Source organism: Peromyscus leucopus, chromosome 8b (genome assembly GCF_004664715.2).
Source record: "Peromyscus leucopus breed LL Stock chromosome 8b, UCI_PerLeu_2.1, whole genome shotgun sequence".
NCBI classification, from domain to species: domain Eukaryota; kingdom Metazoa; phylum Chordata; class Mammalia; order Rodentia; family Cricetidae; genus Peromyscus; species Peromyscus leucopus.
The window spans coordinates 39664798-39682121 of record NC_051086.1 but is presented as its reverse complement, the minus strand read 5'-3'; the positions used below and the strand labels follow the sequence as shown (position 1 = coordinate 39682121).

The window sequence follows — 17324 nt, the reverse complement described above, 5'->3', positions numbered from 1 at the left end:
CGTGTTGTCAAGTACCTTAAAAGCCCATCTTTCATTATATGGCACTGTTCAAACATGACTGCCAGCCTCCTCCTTGCTCATTGATCTGAATACACAAATGCAGCTCAAAAGGACAGCATTCTAGACAGAGACGTTCCCGGCTGGGCTGCCAAGTTCTCTAATTCTGACGCCAGAGCAAATACAGTGTCGAGGCTGCCGGCTGAAGGCTGTTGAGGTTACAGAACCCTGTTCATAGGAGACGCCACCCTTCCTGCTCTCAGAGGCAAGAACTGTTCAAGGAAAGAGGGGAAAGAGAGTTGGCCTCCAAAACAGGTCAGTCAGGCCAAGGCCATGTGATGCCCAATGCTGGTCCTGTAAATGACACATCCTAGGCGAACACAGGACTCTGTTTGCAGCCGGGACTCTGTAAGCGCTAAGAGACGATGCAATTTGATTTTAACAGTAAAGAGGAGCCCAAGAAGTAAGTTTTGGGTCAGTCGGTGTGAGGACCCCTGGAAGAGGACCCCTTATCAAGGCTCCCATGAGCTTTGCTACTCTATCAAGTCTCAGATGGAAAGTTTAGGTCTCACAGAATGTGAAGTGGAAGGCATCAAGTCTCACCTCCTCAGGAGCCCTCTTTGACCCCCCCCTTTCTGACACCCACAGCAGAAGCACACTCATTGTCTCCTGAATTATCCCCAACACCCGTTCATGCCCCTTGCTGCCCTTCAGTACCTGGCCCAGGATGGCGTTGAGGCGTTCTGATTCACAGTCCACCACCACCAGCCTCTCCTTTTTCTTCTCCAGGTCCTGAAAGAGCATCCGGTATCCTTCCTCTGTGGTCGTCAGGATGTTGACAGCCGTCACCTGCCAGTTCTTCTCTGCAGCTGTATCCAAGACTCTCTGCAGGACTGACAGGCCTGTAGCGGAGGGGCGGACAGAGACATGGCAGCGTCAGCCTTCGCAGGTGACATCTGCTGCCTGCGTTTGAGGCAGCCCACCCCTACTTCCACCAGGCACGTTTAGCTATCTCTCTGTATCCACTTCCGCAGGACTTGTGAGGCTGTCTACACCCACTCTCCCCGCGCACTCACTACTGTTTGCATCTACTTCCCTGGGTGGTCACTGCTGTCTGCCACCCTATATTCCTGTAGCAAGCTCAGTTCCTGCTGTGTGTCCGAAGGCTGCAGATGTAAGCACCTGATCTTTTGTTGGTGTTCTGTTTACAGGGCATGACAGAGAATAAGAAGAACTTTTGATTAAAAACCCCTCAAAAGGCTCAGATCCAAAGTAAAAGCTAAATTACAAGATTGGCTCTCTTGGCTGTCTGAACCCCCCCCCCCAATGTAAAGAGGCAGCATCAACAGTACCTGCCTCACAGTGCTCTGTGGATGACTAGATAGGAACGTTGGTGTGGGCTGGTCTGATACCTTAAGGGTTTTCTAAATGGTAACTTATTATTTGGGGACAGCGGTACTTGGAATGAGAAGAGTCCCAGATAGGATCATGTATAGGTTGGGGAGGTTACTGACTCCTAAGAAGGTGGAAATGTGAAATCTGAGTAGAGGAAGTATGCCATGGGTGGTGGTGGTGGTGGTGGTGTAGGTGATCAGGTTTTACAGCTTGGTCCTGTTTCCTGTTCATTTCCTCTTTTCTCTTTCTCTGCTTCCTGTGCGCATATGCAAAGCAATCAAGCCCAGATTCCTGCACCTGCTGCCATGCCTTCTCCACCATGATGGACTGACTATCTGACCCTCCAGAACTGGGAACCAGAATAAACCCTTTCTTCCTGAAGATGCTTTGTCAGGGCATTTCATCACAGCAGCAGGAAAGGAACCAATACAGGGAAATTGAGTCATTGTTTATAGAACAGGCCAACCTGGTAGCTAAAGATAGCCAATGAGTCAAATTTGTGAAATTTGGGTATGGCTCCAATAGTTCATATGTTGTCACATAGTAGGTGTTCAGGAAATGTGTTCTGTATTTCACCACTATGTTTGATTAAGGTTGACTGTGTGCGGAGCCTGTTTCTCAGCATGGCTGCTTTCTCCTTTCAGACTCCAAGGTGCCCTTGTTTGTTTTTGCGCAGTTAAGGACCCCAGACTTAGTGTCATGTCTCCATGAAAATGTATAGCTTACACTTCAGGAAGCCAGGCCATGCTGTTGGCAGGGTTGGTGACTCTCTTAGTGCTCTGGGAGAGGATCCATTCTCTTATCTCTCCAGCTCACATTTGTCTGCTCTCTCTGCTCAGGTCCTTTAGCATAGGGCCCTTTTCATCTTCAAAGCCAGCAACAATGGCCCGGGCTTCCTCACCCAATCTGACACCAAGTCTTCTGGCTCCCACTCTCACAGGTAAAGACCTTTGAGAGTTTACCATGTCCAGTGGAGTCATCTGGAACAACCTTTGTTTTCAAAGGTCAGCTAATCAGCAGCCCTCACTGCCCTGTACTCTTAATCCCCATTTGGCAATAGCTTTCACACATTTTCCACCTCCAGAGACAGGAAAGGGCCATGGAGGTGGTGGAAGTAGGTCTTTATTGTGCCTGTCATAGACAGCTGCTTTGCTGGCATGTTACAAATTAATCTTTTGTATGCATTCCATGTCTGATTCCTAGTAACTCCATGAATTTTTTTTCTACAGTGACTGATATGGCATCAGCCCCCAGGTAGCATCTCTAGATTGATTCTGGTCTGCTTTTCTATTTTGTTTCATTTCCAGCAAAAGTTGTGTTGTGTGAGTGAGCTCCATATTTGTTGAACCTTCACTGTGTGTTTGGCACTATTTTGCTGGCTTTCCTCTCTTAGCTCACTGGATTCTAGGGGGTCTGTCTTATTCTGATCCCTGTTTTGAAGATGGACACCAAAGCTCATTAGTCCCTGATGACACAACCAGACAACCGCAGAGCTCAGGGCTCTGGGTTTTGAGGTGGACACAGCCCTTTGCAGAGTGTGGGTTCTTCTGTCAACCTAAAATTTTTTTTCTGGGGGTACATTATGTTTTTTTCTGGAGTTGCCACTTCTAACTTAAGCCTTTATTATGGCGAAGGTTGTTCTGAAAGGGACTGTTGGCAGATGGTCCATACTGTGGATGCTGTTAGAGAAGGGAAGGCATCAAAATAGGGAGTGACAAGAAGAGGTCAAAGAAAACAGAAAGAATGGAAGATTCTGCTCTCTCTTTCTGGGTACCTTCCTTTCTGAACAGCAGCATTTCCCCTCTGCCTGTAGAACCATCTAAATCAGCCACTCTCCTGTCCAAAGTCTCTAAGTTTCTCTGAGGGTTCAAGTCCATTTATCTTTTTACACTAGCAATGATAGTGTTCTTACAGGACTGGGCCATGCATAAGAAGAAGGCAGGGCAGGGCAAGCACACACCATAGGGTTCAGAAAGAAGAGTTCCTGTTAGAGGGTGAGTGAACAGAGAAAATAGGATGTAATACAAAAGAAGCTGAGGATCCTATAGGGAAATGTGATAAATAGATGCACCCCAGGACAAAGAAGCTACAGAGAATAAAAAGTATGGGAAGCAATTGGGAAATGTGACTGCAAAATTAAAAGAGAGCAGGATTAAAAAAGCACCTAGGAGAAAGATGTTGATGATCATGGTGGTGTTAATGATGATGATGGTGGTGGAGACAGTAATGATGGATGATAGTGATGGTGATGATGATGATTACAGTGAGGGTGTGGATATCACATGATAATAGTGATGATGATGATGGCAGTGATGGTAGTGATGATGATGATGGTGCTGGTGGTAATATGATGATGGTGATGATGGTCAAGGTGATGGCAATGATGACAGCGATGACGATTATCAATATGATGATGTTAATGATAGTTATGATGATGGTGGTGGTGGTGGTAATGAAGATGAGAGTGATGACACTGATGATAATGGTGATGGCTGTGGTGAAGATGAGAACCTTGATGGTGATCGTGTTGACAGTGGTAGTTGTTATGATGACAGTTGACAGTGATGATGGTGATGATGGTGGAGGTGATGATGATGTTCATGATCACAGTGGGAGTGGTAGTAATGTCGATGATGATGATGACGATGATGATAGTGATGATGATGGTGACCATGGTGATAGTGATGGTGATGACAGTGGTGACTGATGGTGATGCTGATGCTGCTACTGTTGATGGTGAAGATGGTGGTGACAGCAGATAACACATATTGAGGATAATATTTATTGTAGGCAATGAACAAACATGTTTCAGTCATTATCTCATTAAATCTTCCGAACACACTCTTGAGGCAGTGACAATTCATCTTCATTCCAAACATGAGGGAATGAAGGCATGGAGAATTTGACTCACTATACAAATGGTGAAACTGATGGATCAAGAACCTGCCCAAAGTCACAGGGCTGGTGAGAAGGGAACCCAGGATTCAGATCTTGGTCTGTTCTATGCTCTATTAATAATACTGTGAGCTGTGATCCACTTTGCTGAAGACCTTGGACTTCTGAGATATGAGAGCTTGGTGAATGGTAGAATGGCTTGATGGCTTAGAGGATAGCTCTCTCAGAGGAGATATTTTCTCACTCCGAGTTATATATCGGCAACCAAGAAATCACTGCACACAAACAAAGCACCTGGCTTGCTTCCCCATGAGCTCTACAGAGACAGAGGAGCATCATTCTTCCTGCTGGTGATTTTTCTCCGTCCCCCAACAATCTCCTTTCCTTAACCCTTAGCTTACCCCGGTCAGCATCGTAAATGTAGACAAAGGTCTGCCACTTGTAATGGTCGATGATGCTAATGAGAGCTTCCTGTAGTTCTGGGCGCAGCTGAAGGACGAACTGATTGGACGTGTCAACGGGAAAACTTGGAGTAATGAAGCACACATGGAGGGCCCCACAGAAGGAGGTCAGCATGTTGACAGTCCTTCGTTCATAAAAGCCAAAGATGGCATAGACTCCTTTGGAGAACTGGGAACAGACTAGAAAAGAAGATAAGAAAGGTTAGTGGGGGCTGGGGAGCCTCTCACTGGATAAGAGTACTTGCTGCACACAGTGAAGACCTGCATTCAGATCCCAGCACCAATGAAAACAGCCAGGCATAACTGCATAAGCCTGTAACCCCAGCACTGAGGTGTAGAGACATGAAAAATCCATGGATCTTGCTGGCCACCAGCCCAGCCAAAAATAGTAACCTCTAGGTTCAGCCTTTATATAAAGGGAGTAAGGTAAAGAGCAACAGATGATGACCCCCAATATCCTCCCTTGGCCTCTGAACATGTGCACATAGATTCACACACCTGCATACACACGCATACCCCCAATTAATAAATAGAAGATTTTATAAACAAATGGCCAGATGACTCAAATAATCAATTTAACTCACCATCACTTACCATCTGCTATCCAGCCATCCACCCTACCAATCAGCCCTCCTCCCATGCCTTCAAATTCCAATCTGTTCATCAGTCCATTGATCTTCCCAGCTTCCCATTCTGTTCACACTTTATTTGTACAAACCCTCATCCATCTGTCTACAGCCAATGTTTATCAGGTGCCTATTATAGATCGGTGGTATCATGATTATTGATTACAGTAGCCACACAGCAAAGCACTTTCACATAATTGACTCTTCTTGTCACTACAATGACCATGTTAAGAAAAGAATGACAGGGCCACTTTTTAGAGGGTAAATTGAAACCAAGGATTGGGAGTGATTTTGTGCTGGGGAGACAGCTTGGTGAGTAAAATGCAGACCCTGCAAGAGTGAAGGAAGACAGGGATTTGAACCCTTACAACATGGAAAGCTGGGCACAGTAGTACGTATGCCTGCAATCTCTGACTTTATGGTTAGATGGGAGGTGGGGACAGGAGAGTGTCTGGAATCTCTTGGGCCAGCTAGACTGTGTATACTGGCAAACAACAACAACAAAAAGCCTGTCCCAAGTAAGACAGAAAGTATGAGCAACTGAGGTCATCTTCAGACTTCCATCAGTGCATGCTTACAAACATATGCACACACACAGTTAACAGACATGTTATATATGTGTTCTAGGTCAAGCCCAAGGTGGGTAGATATGTTGACTGTGTGGCCACCTTTCACTTCTTTGTCCCTGACTTTAAGACAAAGCTTAAAAACTGCTACAGGAAGGGCGGCAGCCTACTATTGCTGCTGACATGGGTTTAGGAACACGAGTATTGGTTTTCCCCACCTCACCTCGCTCGTCATCTCAGAGTATGTCTTCTGCTGAAGTTTGTGTTGCAGTCCTACATCTTGCTAGGGGATTTCCAGGCCTTGCAGAGTATCAGCCACAACAACAGCTTAGTCTGGCACATGCTCCCACAGGATCCATTCCATCGGACCCCAGAAGGGATGAATACTGGCTTAGGGGTGATTACATTCCTGCTTAGATTAGAATGTGATGGGAACAAGACTAAGGGCGTGGGACCGAGCTGCCCATCAGTCTGTAAACTTCACTTTCTATCTGATACAGGATGGAGAGTTCACAGTCCTCTCAGGGAGGGACACCCCTTACTTCATTATGAGAAGAGACCTTCAATGCACAATAACATATTGAGTCTTCAAAAATGTTATTTTTTATTTTATAATAAATAATAAAATAAATAATTTAATTATTATTGTTGTTGTTAATGTTTTATTCTTTGAGAATTTCACACATGAATATATTGTATTGCAGTCATCTTCATCCCTGACACCCATACTCTGCCTCTTCCCAGGTTCCCTCCACCCTGCTCCAACTCCTTGCTTCATATCTCCCTCAAGGTGACTTGCCCACTGACTGACAGATCTTCATCTAGACCAAAACATCATGGATGCCTACTCTAACCTGCCCCGTGACTGCCCTGAGAGCTGACAGTGATAATCATGGCCTGAACTTTATGCTGTTTGGTATTTTAAATTAATATCCATCATTTACATGCTCTATAATTCCTAGGAAATGTTTGAAGCTTTTTGGATAGTCTATGATTACTCTAAGAATTTTTTTCTAATTAAATTTTAGTGTAGAAAAGAATGGGCTTTTATTACACTGGCATTTTTCATACATGTGTATTATTGTACTTCGCTCATATGTACCTCCTCCCTCAGTGCCCTCCCTTCTTCTCTTGCTCTTCCCACTGGTCCCCTTACTCTCACTAAACAGCCCCCATGTGCACATTTTGAATCCCGAGTCTTAGAGAGACAAAGTATGATAGAAGTCTTTCTCCTTCCTGTTTTCCTCTCTCCTCTCATTAAATTCCTTCCTTCCCTGTGTGGTCCCCCTTCTGCTGCCATGTGCACATGTACACACACACACACACAAGCACACACAAGCACACATCTACATACACACAGTCATGTACATACAGTTTTAAATCTAGGTTAGATGAGAGGCAGCGCCGCATTTGTTTTTTAGCAGTGGAATCCATTCTCTCCCTGAAGCTACAGGAAATTTATCAACTAAACAAACCAAAATGAAACAATATACATTATTTCACTTCCTTGTGGTTCTGAGATTCCCACTGCACAGGGCAAAACTCCCTGGGTATCTGACCAGCACACCGAGTCTGAAAAACTGCCCTGTTGACCTTTCCTTCCTTGCTCAATCTCCTCACTCCCTGATTGGCCATCCTGGCTGTCACTCTGCAGCTCTGGTCCAGTGGGTTTTGTCTTAGGGACTTCGCTCTCTCTGTTCCTTTCTGGCCTGCAGCACTGTTCCTCTCTGCTCAGCAAAGAGTGATCCTCCTCCACAGTCCTTTCTCGGCTTGTCTGACTTTCCCAGGCAGCCTTCAACCCACCCTCCCCACCAGCGGCCCATCGCTTCCCTGGCTTCCGTTCAGTCCTTTAGTCGAGAGCCGGGGCGGCTGTACACATCTGTAGCCATTTTGTTCCATGCAGATTCTCGGAATGTAATAATTGTTTGTGTCCCAGAGCCAGCAGAGTGCTTGGAACACCATAGGTGCTTAATAAATATTTGATGAAGGAGTGCATGCTGGATGCTTGAGGGAAAGTTCACGTGACCCGGAGTAGGTGGTGGAAGGAGCTGGTGGTCTCCTGGACCTCTTTCTCTGTCGCTTCTTTCTGAGGTGGCTCCTTAGCCTCCTCCACTTAAACTATTTTCTCTTTCTGCCTAATGAGACTCACTTTCTGTGCACAGCCCACAATAGGCACTGTCTTTAAATGTCTATTGTAATTACTAGACTCAGGTTTTCCATAAGTATGGATTTTTTTTTTTTTAACCAGGGAGCTTGCGTTGTATATTATCCACCCATGTTAAATATAGATTTGTCAAAATGCACAATCCATCTTCCAGGGGTGAGTGTGCACAGGGAGCACATAAACCCTGTTAAAATATTGTAATATGCTCCATGGTATTTTTAGGATCCCTTCTCTCCCCTTGGGGCAGTGAAATACTGTCCTGTGGCATGAAAATCCAGCTTCCAGACCCATTACCCCACACCGCCTTGTGCTTTCATGCTTCAGCCAGGTCTCGGGGGTCCTAGTGGCTGTGGCTTTTTTTTTTTTTTGCTAGAACTTTAGAAGTAGAGGAGGGGAAGAAGGGGTGAGGGGAGGGGGATGGTTCTGCCTAAATCCTTAGACATAGCAGACCACAAACTTCCTTCTCAAATAACCTCCTATTTTTCCTTCAGCAAATCTCTCTTTCATTAAAGTGGGTGCTCTATCCTTTAGACTAAGAGGGAATATTTTCCTACAGCTCCTTAAAAGGATGCAATGTAGGGGATGGCCTAGCTTACATTTACTTGGGTGGGTCCTGCCTTATAGTCACTGAGCTCCATCTTCTTAGTTTGGTGTGCTTCCTTATTTCAACTAAACCCTAGGAGGAAGAAAAGGAGAGGGAGAGAGGGAGAGGGAAAGGAGAGAGAGAGGAAGGAGGAGAGGGAAAGAGGGAAGGGGGAGGGAGAAGGAGATGGAGAGAGGAGATGCATGGATTTGGATCTGTCAAAATAACTAGTCAGAGCAGAAAAAAGAGTTCCATAGAAAAAGAACTAGACTAGATGGCAGAAGACCCAGAGGGTTATCTCTTTCCTTTAATCATTACAAAGAACTTGAGTGACCTTGAGCAACTTCAGCCTTCTCCTGGGAGTTTTCTCAGCTGTGGAACAATGGTTTAGACTCTGCTATGTTCAACTCCTTCAGGCCCCAGCATTCCAGAGTCTGGTCAAATTGACTGTTGGAGCTGTTTGAAGCTCAGACATTCAGGAAGCCCCTTCAGTCTTAGAAGATGGTAGAGCCTCCGAGTCTTTTGATTTCACAGGAAGAAGTGCTGGCACTAAGTCCAGAGCCTGTGGAGTCTAGAGTTTCATTTAAGATGCAATGTTTGACCTGGGGTGTGAGTTAGCTCTTTAGCAGAGGATAGATGAGGCCTAAGGCAAATAGAAGGGCATTTGGGGTTGGAGAACACATTCCTGATTCCTGGATGTGACCAGCAGGGGTGAAGGAGCAAGAGTGTTCCCAAGCAGAATAGGGACCCCAATGTGTACTGGCTGAAGCACAGAATCCCAACACAGACTCCACAGCAGGCTGGACTGTGTGTGGGATCTTCAGCATAGACACACCTAGGTAGCACAGTGCCTTCTGGTGGTCATCAGTTTGTGCTGGCATTGGACCACTGATCCAGGGCCAAGAACGTCTCTTCACACTGACTCTCTTTAGCCCACAATGGAAATTACAGACTAGTGACCAGCTCACAGCAAAGTTCGGACCTGAGTTCTGCCACTCTGGCTACGGAACCCAAATTCCCAACATATTTGATATACTGAAATGATGGGGAAGGAATAGACTGGCCCACAGGTCAGCTTCAGGTTCTGAAAAGTTCTTTCAAGGGCCCTTCCTCTGGCCAGGTAAAAAGACATTGCTGTATTAGAGCCCTGTGTATGGATCTCTCTCTCTCTCTCTCTCTCTCTCTCTCTCTCTCTCTCTCTCTCTCTCTTCTCTCTCTTCTCTCTCTCTCTCTCTCTCTCTCTCTCTCTCTCTCTCTCATCATCTACATCCACTAACCTCTGTCTTTAATCCGCATCAACCAATCTCTACCTACATCTGTATTTATTCACCACAGTGTGATCTTGGTATTATTTTATGTCCCCTCCATCCTGGGGAGATCATACGTGCTTATACACATACATGCGCTCTTTTATCTTCCCACAAATGTGTCCATTGGCCCATTTGTTTGCTTCTAAACAGTCAGCTTCTGCTCCTCACGAGGCACTTATAGGACGCTAGAGATGGGCTGGTGAATTTGGCAGGACCCCAGCTTCAATGATAAACACTGAGACAGCAGAAGATAAGGACAGTTACTAGGAAACGGTTATAATGACAATTCAGTCTTGGTGTCTATCAAGGATGAGTCTGCTGTTCAGGTGGGGACATCTGTCTTCAGCCTCAAGAGGAGGCTCAGTGGGTAAAGTGCTCGCCATGCACCAAAGTGAGTTTAAACCACCAGGACTCACATAAAAATCCTGGTGTGGTTGTGTGCACATGCAACACTAACCTTAGGAGTCAAGGACAGGGACCCAAAAGATCCCCGGGACTTGCTGGCATCCAGTGTCAGTGAATCAGTGAACTCAAGATACAGTGAAAGACTGTCTCAAAAATGAGATGGAGAGAGATTGAGGAAGACACTTACAATATCAACCTCTGGTCTAGGTATGCACAGGTGAACACACACACACACACACACACACACACACACACACACACACAAACGGGGGGGGGGAGAGAGAGAGAGAGAGAGAGAGAGAGAGAGAGAGAGAGTCACTAGAGATATATAAGGAGACATCAACCAAAATGGGGTGTTAGCTGCAGTCACTGTCCACAAAGCATATTCCAGGGGTAAGGAATGGCAGGCACAAAGGCCCTGAAAGACAGTGATGGGGCCATGGGGCTCTGGGGTCCTGCTGCTGTGTCCAGGGCTAGGGCCCCTGCCTCCAGGACGGTTGGCAGAAAAGCAAACCCAACAACTGGAGGAAATGAGAATTGAGGCCAGGACTCTCCTTCTGGGAGACACAGGGCAGGAAAGGCCCCAAGCTGCTCAGCGTGGTAGCCCGGGCCAGCCTTCTGCTCACCGGAGCCCTTTGATAGTCACTCCAGGTCGCAGCACCATCCACTTAGTATCAATAAATCTCCTGGCCTGGCCACTGTGGCTGACAGCTCCCTGCATGGGAGGGATCCCCCTGTATTAGCGGCTTTGTAACTGTCACTTCCTTTAGGGCCTCTCTGGCTGACATGTCTCCTTAGCTCCTGGCTTCAGTCCCTGGAAATGTGTCAGCCTCATGGTAAATACTGGATAATGAGGTGACGGGGACAGCTTCATTTTGGGGGAGGGAGCTACAACATATACATGTGGGGGAGGATGTTTAGATGCTCACCCCCCCCCACACACACATACACACACACACACAGGCACACGCACATGCACACGCACATGCACACACCCTGAACAACTCTACCCTCTCAGGTGGGACTCTCATTGAACTCTAAATATGCTTTATGTCTGTCACTCAGAGGACAGTCCCACCCCCCACCCCCCACCCCCACCATGCATGCTCTGGCTCCAGTCCTGACCCATGCAGGGTTACTGTCATACATACACTTGTTCCCACTCCCTCTAAATGAAACCACACTCACTTAGGATTCTGAGACACATTTGGGGTGTCTTGGTCATTTAATGGGCAACCTCACCAGTTCTCTGATACAGCCAACTGATGCTTACTGCTGCCAGAAGATTGAGATATTGTGATGACCTGAGACATGCGTGTTTCTAGCCTTCCAGGGGATTCTTAATGACTTCAGCAGGTCCCAGGTCAAGGGGAGTCGTGGAGGAACCTGAGGTAGCAATAAAGAGCCAGCCAGCTACTGAGCAAATGGTCCTACTTGCCACAAGAGCCAGTGCTGACTGAGTGTTGGCCACAGGCCAGGGTGTGTGCTGTCTGTCCAGGTAGAGTAGCAGCCCATCCACCTGCTGGGTGCCGGGGGAGCATAGAGCAACTGCAGAGGGTGAAGCTGACCGGGGTACAGGATATGGCACAGCCCGGGAGGTGGACAGGGACCTGAGTACCCAGGGCCTCTCAGGAACAGGTCAAGCTAAGCCACCCTGCTCTGTGCCAGTGTTTCTTCCCTCAGCTTGTTGGCATTTCTCTTTACCCAGGCCCAAGAGCCCATCCTCCTCTGAGCAGCTCTGAGCATTTACTGTCCAGCTGGAGTACTGCTGACTAGGCCCAGGGGGCCAATGAGATGTGACTGTGTATATGAGGATGAGAATTAGAAGAAGGCCAGGTTCACTGGTTGTGGGATCTACATTCACTGTGTGGATGTCTTGTTGAAAGCAAGGGGAGAGGAAGACTTACTGAGGAGCCAAGGCTGTTTCAGAACTCAGCGGGGCTCATAAATGTCCCCAGAGAGAAGCTGACTGGGTGCTAATTGCTCTCCATCCTGAGATGTACTGGAAACATCTGGATGATGGGGTCCTTCTCCCCTCCCTCCTTCACATCTTCATCTCATCCCTTCCTTCCTCCATCTCACCTCTCTCCCATGCCTTCCTTCTTCCTTCCTTCCATCTTTTCCTTCCTTTCCTCTTTCTCCTGCCCCTGCTCTCTTTCTCTCCTCTTCCCCTCTCTTCCTTCTTCCTCCCTCCATTAGAGCTTTCCTAGTCATTAGAGGTGTGTATGTAGCTCTACAGAAAAGAACCTTCTATTTCTTCTCCAGTCTGCTCATCTGACAAATGTCCACCAGACTTGTAATATGTGCTGGGCAGAAAGTAGGTGCCAGATTCCAACAAGGCTGTGACAGGTCAGCGATGCAGGTGGTGAAAGATCCGCCACACAGCAAAAGGAAGAAGTGCAGAGTTGATGAGATACAGTGTGGTCTCCTGCAGTGCTCGAGTCAGTGGAGATGCTCTACACAGAGGCATCTTGAGGACTGCCTTTATGGGGGTCATCATTCTATGTGAACAGCAGGGCAGTGCTTCAGTGCCATAGGCTTATCCAGGTTAGCTAACAGTTTGTCCTTGAGGCAACGAGTCTTTTTCTTAGCCTCTTATCCCAAACCAGCATCCACAGCACAGGGATGAGCACTGGATACACAATCTCCACTGTCATGGAGCCCATGCTCCAAAAGGAGAGAAAGCTACCACAAATAGAGGATCATTCTGGATACTGCAGGTGTTAGAAAGAAAATACAATGAGACCAGGAGAGGGTGGCCGGGCTGCTTCTAGCAGGTGGTCAAGGAGCCCCTCTCTATAGCAGCCGTGACTGAGTTGAAAAATGATCACGGTGAAGAGCTGGTTAGGCAAAGGGCCAGAGGAGAAGCTGCATCCAGAGGGGCAGAAGACCTGAACAGGGCTCAGCAACAAGGTGTGACTGATACTAAATGTAGGGAGAAAATAGTAAGATAATAAGAAAGCACAAGAAAGGTCTGAGCTGGAACTCGGTGGTGCTGTACTTGCCCAGCATGTATAAGACACTGGCACCATCCTCAGATGTGTGTGTGTGTGTGTGTGTGTGTGTGTGTGTGTGTGTGTGTGCGTGCGGTGTGTGTGTAGAGATAGAGACAGGGATAGAAATAGATATAGATAAATGACAGATAGATAAATAGATAGATAGATAGATAGATAAGTGCACTTGCATGTGTGAGATCCTGTCTCCATCATCAGATTAGTGTGTCTGTGGAGATAGATGGATATAGAATACACACACACACATGCACACTTACATGTGTGAGATGCTGACTCCATCATTAGATGTGTGTGTGTGTGTGTGTGTGTGTGTGTGTGTGTGTGTGTGTGTGTAGAGGAGAGAGGTGGCATGCACCTGCATAGCATGTGCAGACCCTGGGTTTTATCCTTAGGGATGTGTGTGTGTGTGTGTATGTGTGTGTGTGTGTGTGTGTGTGTGGGGAGAGAGAGAGAGAGAGAGAGAGAAGAGAGAGAGAGAGAGAGAGAGAGAGAGAGATGGAAGATGACTATGTGCACCTGATATAAAGAAAAAATGGAGTAGCGAGGATGAGGATGGAGAGAAGGCAAGCTTGTAACTGTGTGCAGGGCTAAAAGATTAATGCTCTTCAAGGTCTAGGGTACTTAGTGTGTGACTCAGCTCTAGCTCATTTCACAGTCTTCCATCTCTATGACTGTATAGTGCAAGCTATAGGACAAGAGACACTGTGGATGGAAAGGCTGTCCTGAGTCAATGGGAGTTTGAAAATGGGAATGGGCACATATGACTTACACATAGCAAGCTTCCAGCCTAGGAGGCTCTTGAGTTCAAGAGTCACAGCGTGTCTGGCCATTTACAGGTTCTAGGCTGGGCAGCCCTCCTGCTTCCTGGTCTCTACCACTCCAAAGCCTTTCCACTAAAAATCACACTCCTGTGTCCACAGAAGTATGTATCTGTGAAGTTCTATCTAAGACACAGGCTTTGCTAGTGTGAGTTCTTTGAAGACAAGAATGGAAATGGAGGGAGGCTAACAAGATGCAAGTGTGTTGGGTGGCTACAAAGCCTCTGAGAAGTCATAGATCGTAGCATCTCCAGAATCAGAGTCAGGATGTCACAGACATGCTCTTCCGAGTGTCACCATTGCTCTAGCCACTTGTGTGAACAACTTCATACAGCTTAAGATTGCTCAGGGCATGGGCTACCCAAAGGGCCAGAGGAAATGGGTAAGTAGACCTTTTACTAGAAATGGCAAAGGTAAAGTGCAGGTACTGTGAAGCAGAAGTACATACCAACCAACAGATAGCTTCAGGATTTCACACTGCTCTCATTTCATAAGTCAGAGTCGAAGATAAGCTAGGAACTCCATAATGACTCATGGTTCTAAGCACTGAGTATTCAATAACATGACATATCTGATCCCATCATGACTATCTGTACCCTGTGGGCCGAGCTCTGAGATAGAGAAATGAGTGACAGACACAATGTCTTGCCCCTTATAAAGGCTGCATTATTCTTTTCAGCTCCTGTGGGGATTTGCACACTGATTATACAGTATTTTTATTAGACGGATGAATGAACAATTGCAGACAACTTGCTAATAGTCAGATATAGATGCTATGTTTAAAATTTGTGTGTGTGCATGTGTGTGTGTGTGTGTGTGTGTGTGTATGCATGCACACACATGTAGAGGTCAGAGGTGTTTTCCTTGGTCACGCTCTATCTTAAATGTTGAGGCAAGATCTCTCCCTTTGAAACTAGAGGTCACTGATTGAGCTTGAGTCAGGGATTCCCTGTCTCTGCCTCCTGAGTATTAGGGTTATACTTGGCTGCTATGCCTGCCAGACATTTATATGGGTTCTGGAGATCTGAACTCTGGTCCTCATATGTGAGTGGCTCGTGTTTTACACACTCAGCTACCTCCACTGATTTCAAGGTGTGTTCTTGACTACTGACCCCATCCTTCCACAAAGTCTCTTGCATGGGATGGATTCATTGGTTACATATTTTCAAATGACTTTCTGTGTATTTTCTCTTTTTACCTAAAACTGAGGCAAAGCTCTATTGAAAGTAAAAGCCTTTCAAGTCTGCTGATTTTCTTGATGCGTAAGATACACTGAATCCTGTGCATATCGGCTAAGGAATAAACACATGTATGCCTGGTGATGCCTCTTTCCCATGTATTTCTAAGGGAGGTCAGCATCTCCATCCATTGGTCTGGTGGGTAGGTATGCAAGGCCTTGGATGTATCAGCCAGCCCACTCTAGGAGGTCACTTCTTGTCAGCTTAGATTGACAGGATGAAAGTGCTCCTCTCAGGCTGGTACTGGAACCCAGCCAAGCCTGATGTATTCCACCCACAACACCCAGTCTCCTCAGTGGTGCTCCCTCGGCATGGAGGTTCACATCCCGTTATGTAACTCAGCCCTTTCGATGTCAAATGGGTTCGGAAGGAAGGATTTGCACACTGTGTGGATAATGGCGAGGCAGTACGGTACACATATGGACTGTGATGGGAAGGGAGCCTGTCAAGGATGGGACATACAATGCACACTGTCCCTGACTCATCACCAACTTGGGAGCAGGAACTCACAGGGTTGTAGATTTCAGAACTAAAGGTGTCTGGGCTTCAGGGACTATTTGACATAGCAAAATCCTCCTACCAGACAGCTGGCTGATCAACTACACTTTAAGCTTTATTTAATTTGCATGTGTTTAGAATATGCAAAACTTGTGTCAAGATTATCATTGGTAGAGCCTCTTATCTCCTGTGATGGAGATAAGATGTTGTCTGCTGGTGACCTTGATGTTCCAGGTGGCTGGCACTGCCTGCAGCAACACCATTCTTATTTATCACTGTAGTTATATCATGAACCCAGTGTTTACTATGGGTCTAAAATTTTATCACTGTGGTTATATCACATACCAGTGTTTACTATGGGTCTAAAATTTATCACTGTAGTTATGTCTTGGACCCAGGGTTTACTATGGGTCTAATACTGTTCTAGGTAAATGTGTGCTTTCTCCTCCACTCCCCTCAACAGTGCTGTGATTCATTTTTTTCTTTTTCCATGTATGATGAAACTGAACTCAATGAGATCGTTAATCCTCTGTGATTCAGTCTCATGATACAGGGCAAAGCTAGTGTATGAGTGCAGGTCTGCCCTACTCTGTGACCTGTGCTCTGAAGGCATGTCAACGCAGCCAGAGCTTTCATTCCTGTATCACAAACACAGACAACTTCAAACAGTCACAGTGCCACTGTGTGCCAACACTATGCTCTAAGTACATTCTCTGAATACTAATTCAATAAGTTCTAATGAGAAGGGGGCACACAGGGTAGAACCAAGGGCCTCACGCATGATGGGCACTCTAATTTCCTTCCTAATGCTGTGATAAAACATTCTGACCAAAAGCCACTTACAGAGGGAAGGATTATCTCATCTTACACTTCCAGGGTACAGTCCATCACTGAAGGAAGTCAGGGCAGGAACCTGAAGCAGAAGCCACAGAGGACTGCTGCTCCCTGGCTCATGCTAGGCTGGCTTTTTCTTACAGCCTAGGGCCATCTGCCACAGGAACAGTAGGTCAGGCCCTCCTACATCCATTTATAACCAAGACCACCCCTCATATACATCTGCACAGACTAGTCTGATCTAGGCAATTCCTCAACTGAGAACATCTTCTCTCAGATGACTCTAGGCTATGGTAAGTTGACAGTCAAGGATAACCAGTACACTAGGCAAGAACTCTATCACTGGAAACCCCCTTAGCCCTAATACTAATAATGAAAGATATAATTACTGCCCCATCTTATAGATAACAACCTGAGCTTGCCGGACCCACCCAAGGTCACATAGCCATTCTGTAGAAGAATAAGAATCCAGCACCGTGGTTTTATCAATCACAGACATATTATGTGACTCAGTTCTCAC

General features: G+C 46.4%; 1 protein-coding gene across 2 annotated transcripts in view; it reads right to left on the bottom strand.

Annotated features, from left to right (window-relative positions):
* Positions 1–17324, bottom strand: part of Gria1 (glutamate ionotropic receptor AMPA type subunit 1) — a 337895-nt gene that overhangs the window by 164543 nt on the left and 156028 nt on the right. For both annotated transcript variants that reach the window (XM_028880050.1, XM_028880049.1), the window contains exons 3-4: positions 4689–4928; positions 715–899 (exon numbers count right to left, since the gene is read on the bottom strand). In XM_028880050.1, coding sequence (XP_028735883.1) covers positions 715–899; positions 4689–4928 — 425 coding nt within the window. The remainder of the gene's footprint in view (positions 1–714; positions 900–4688; positions 4929–17324) is intronic.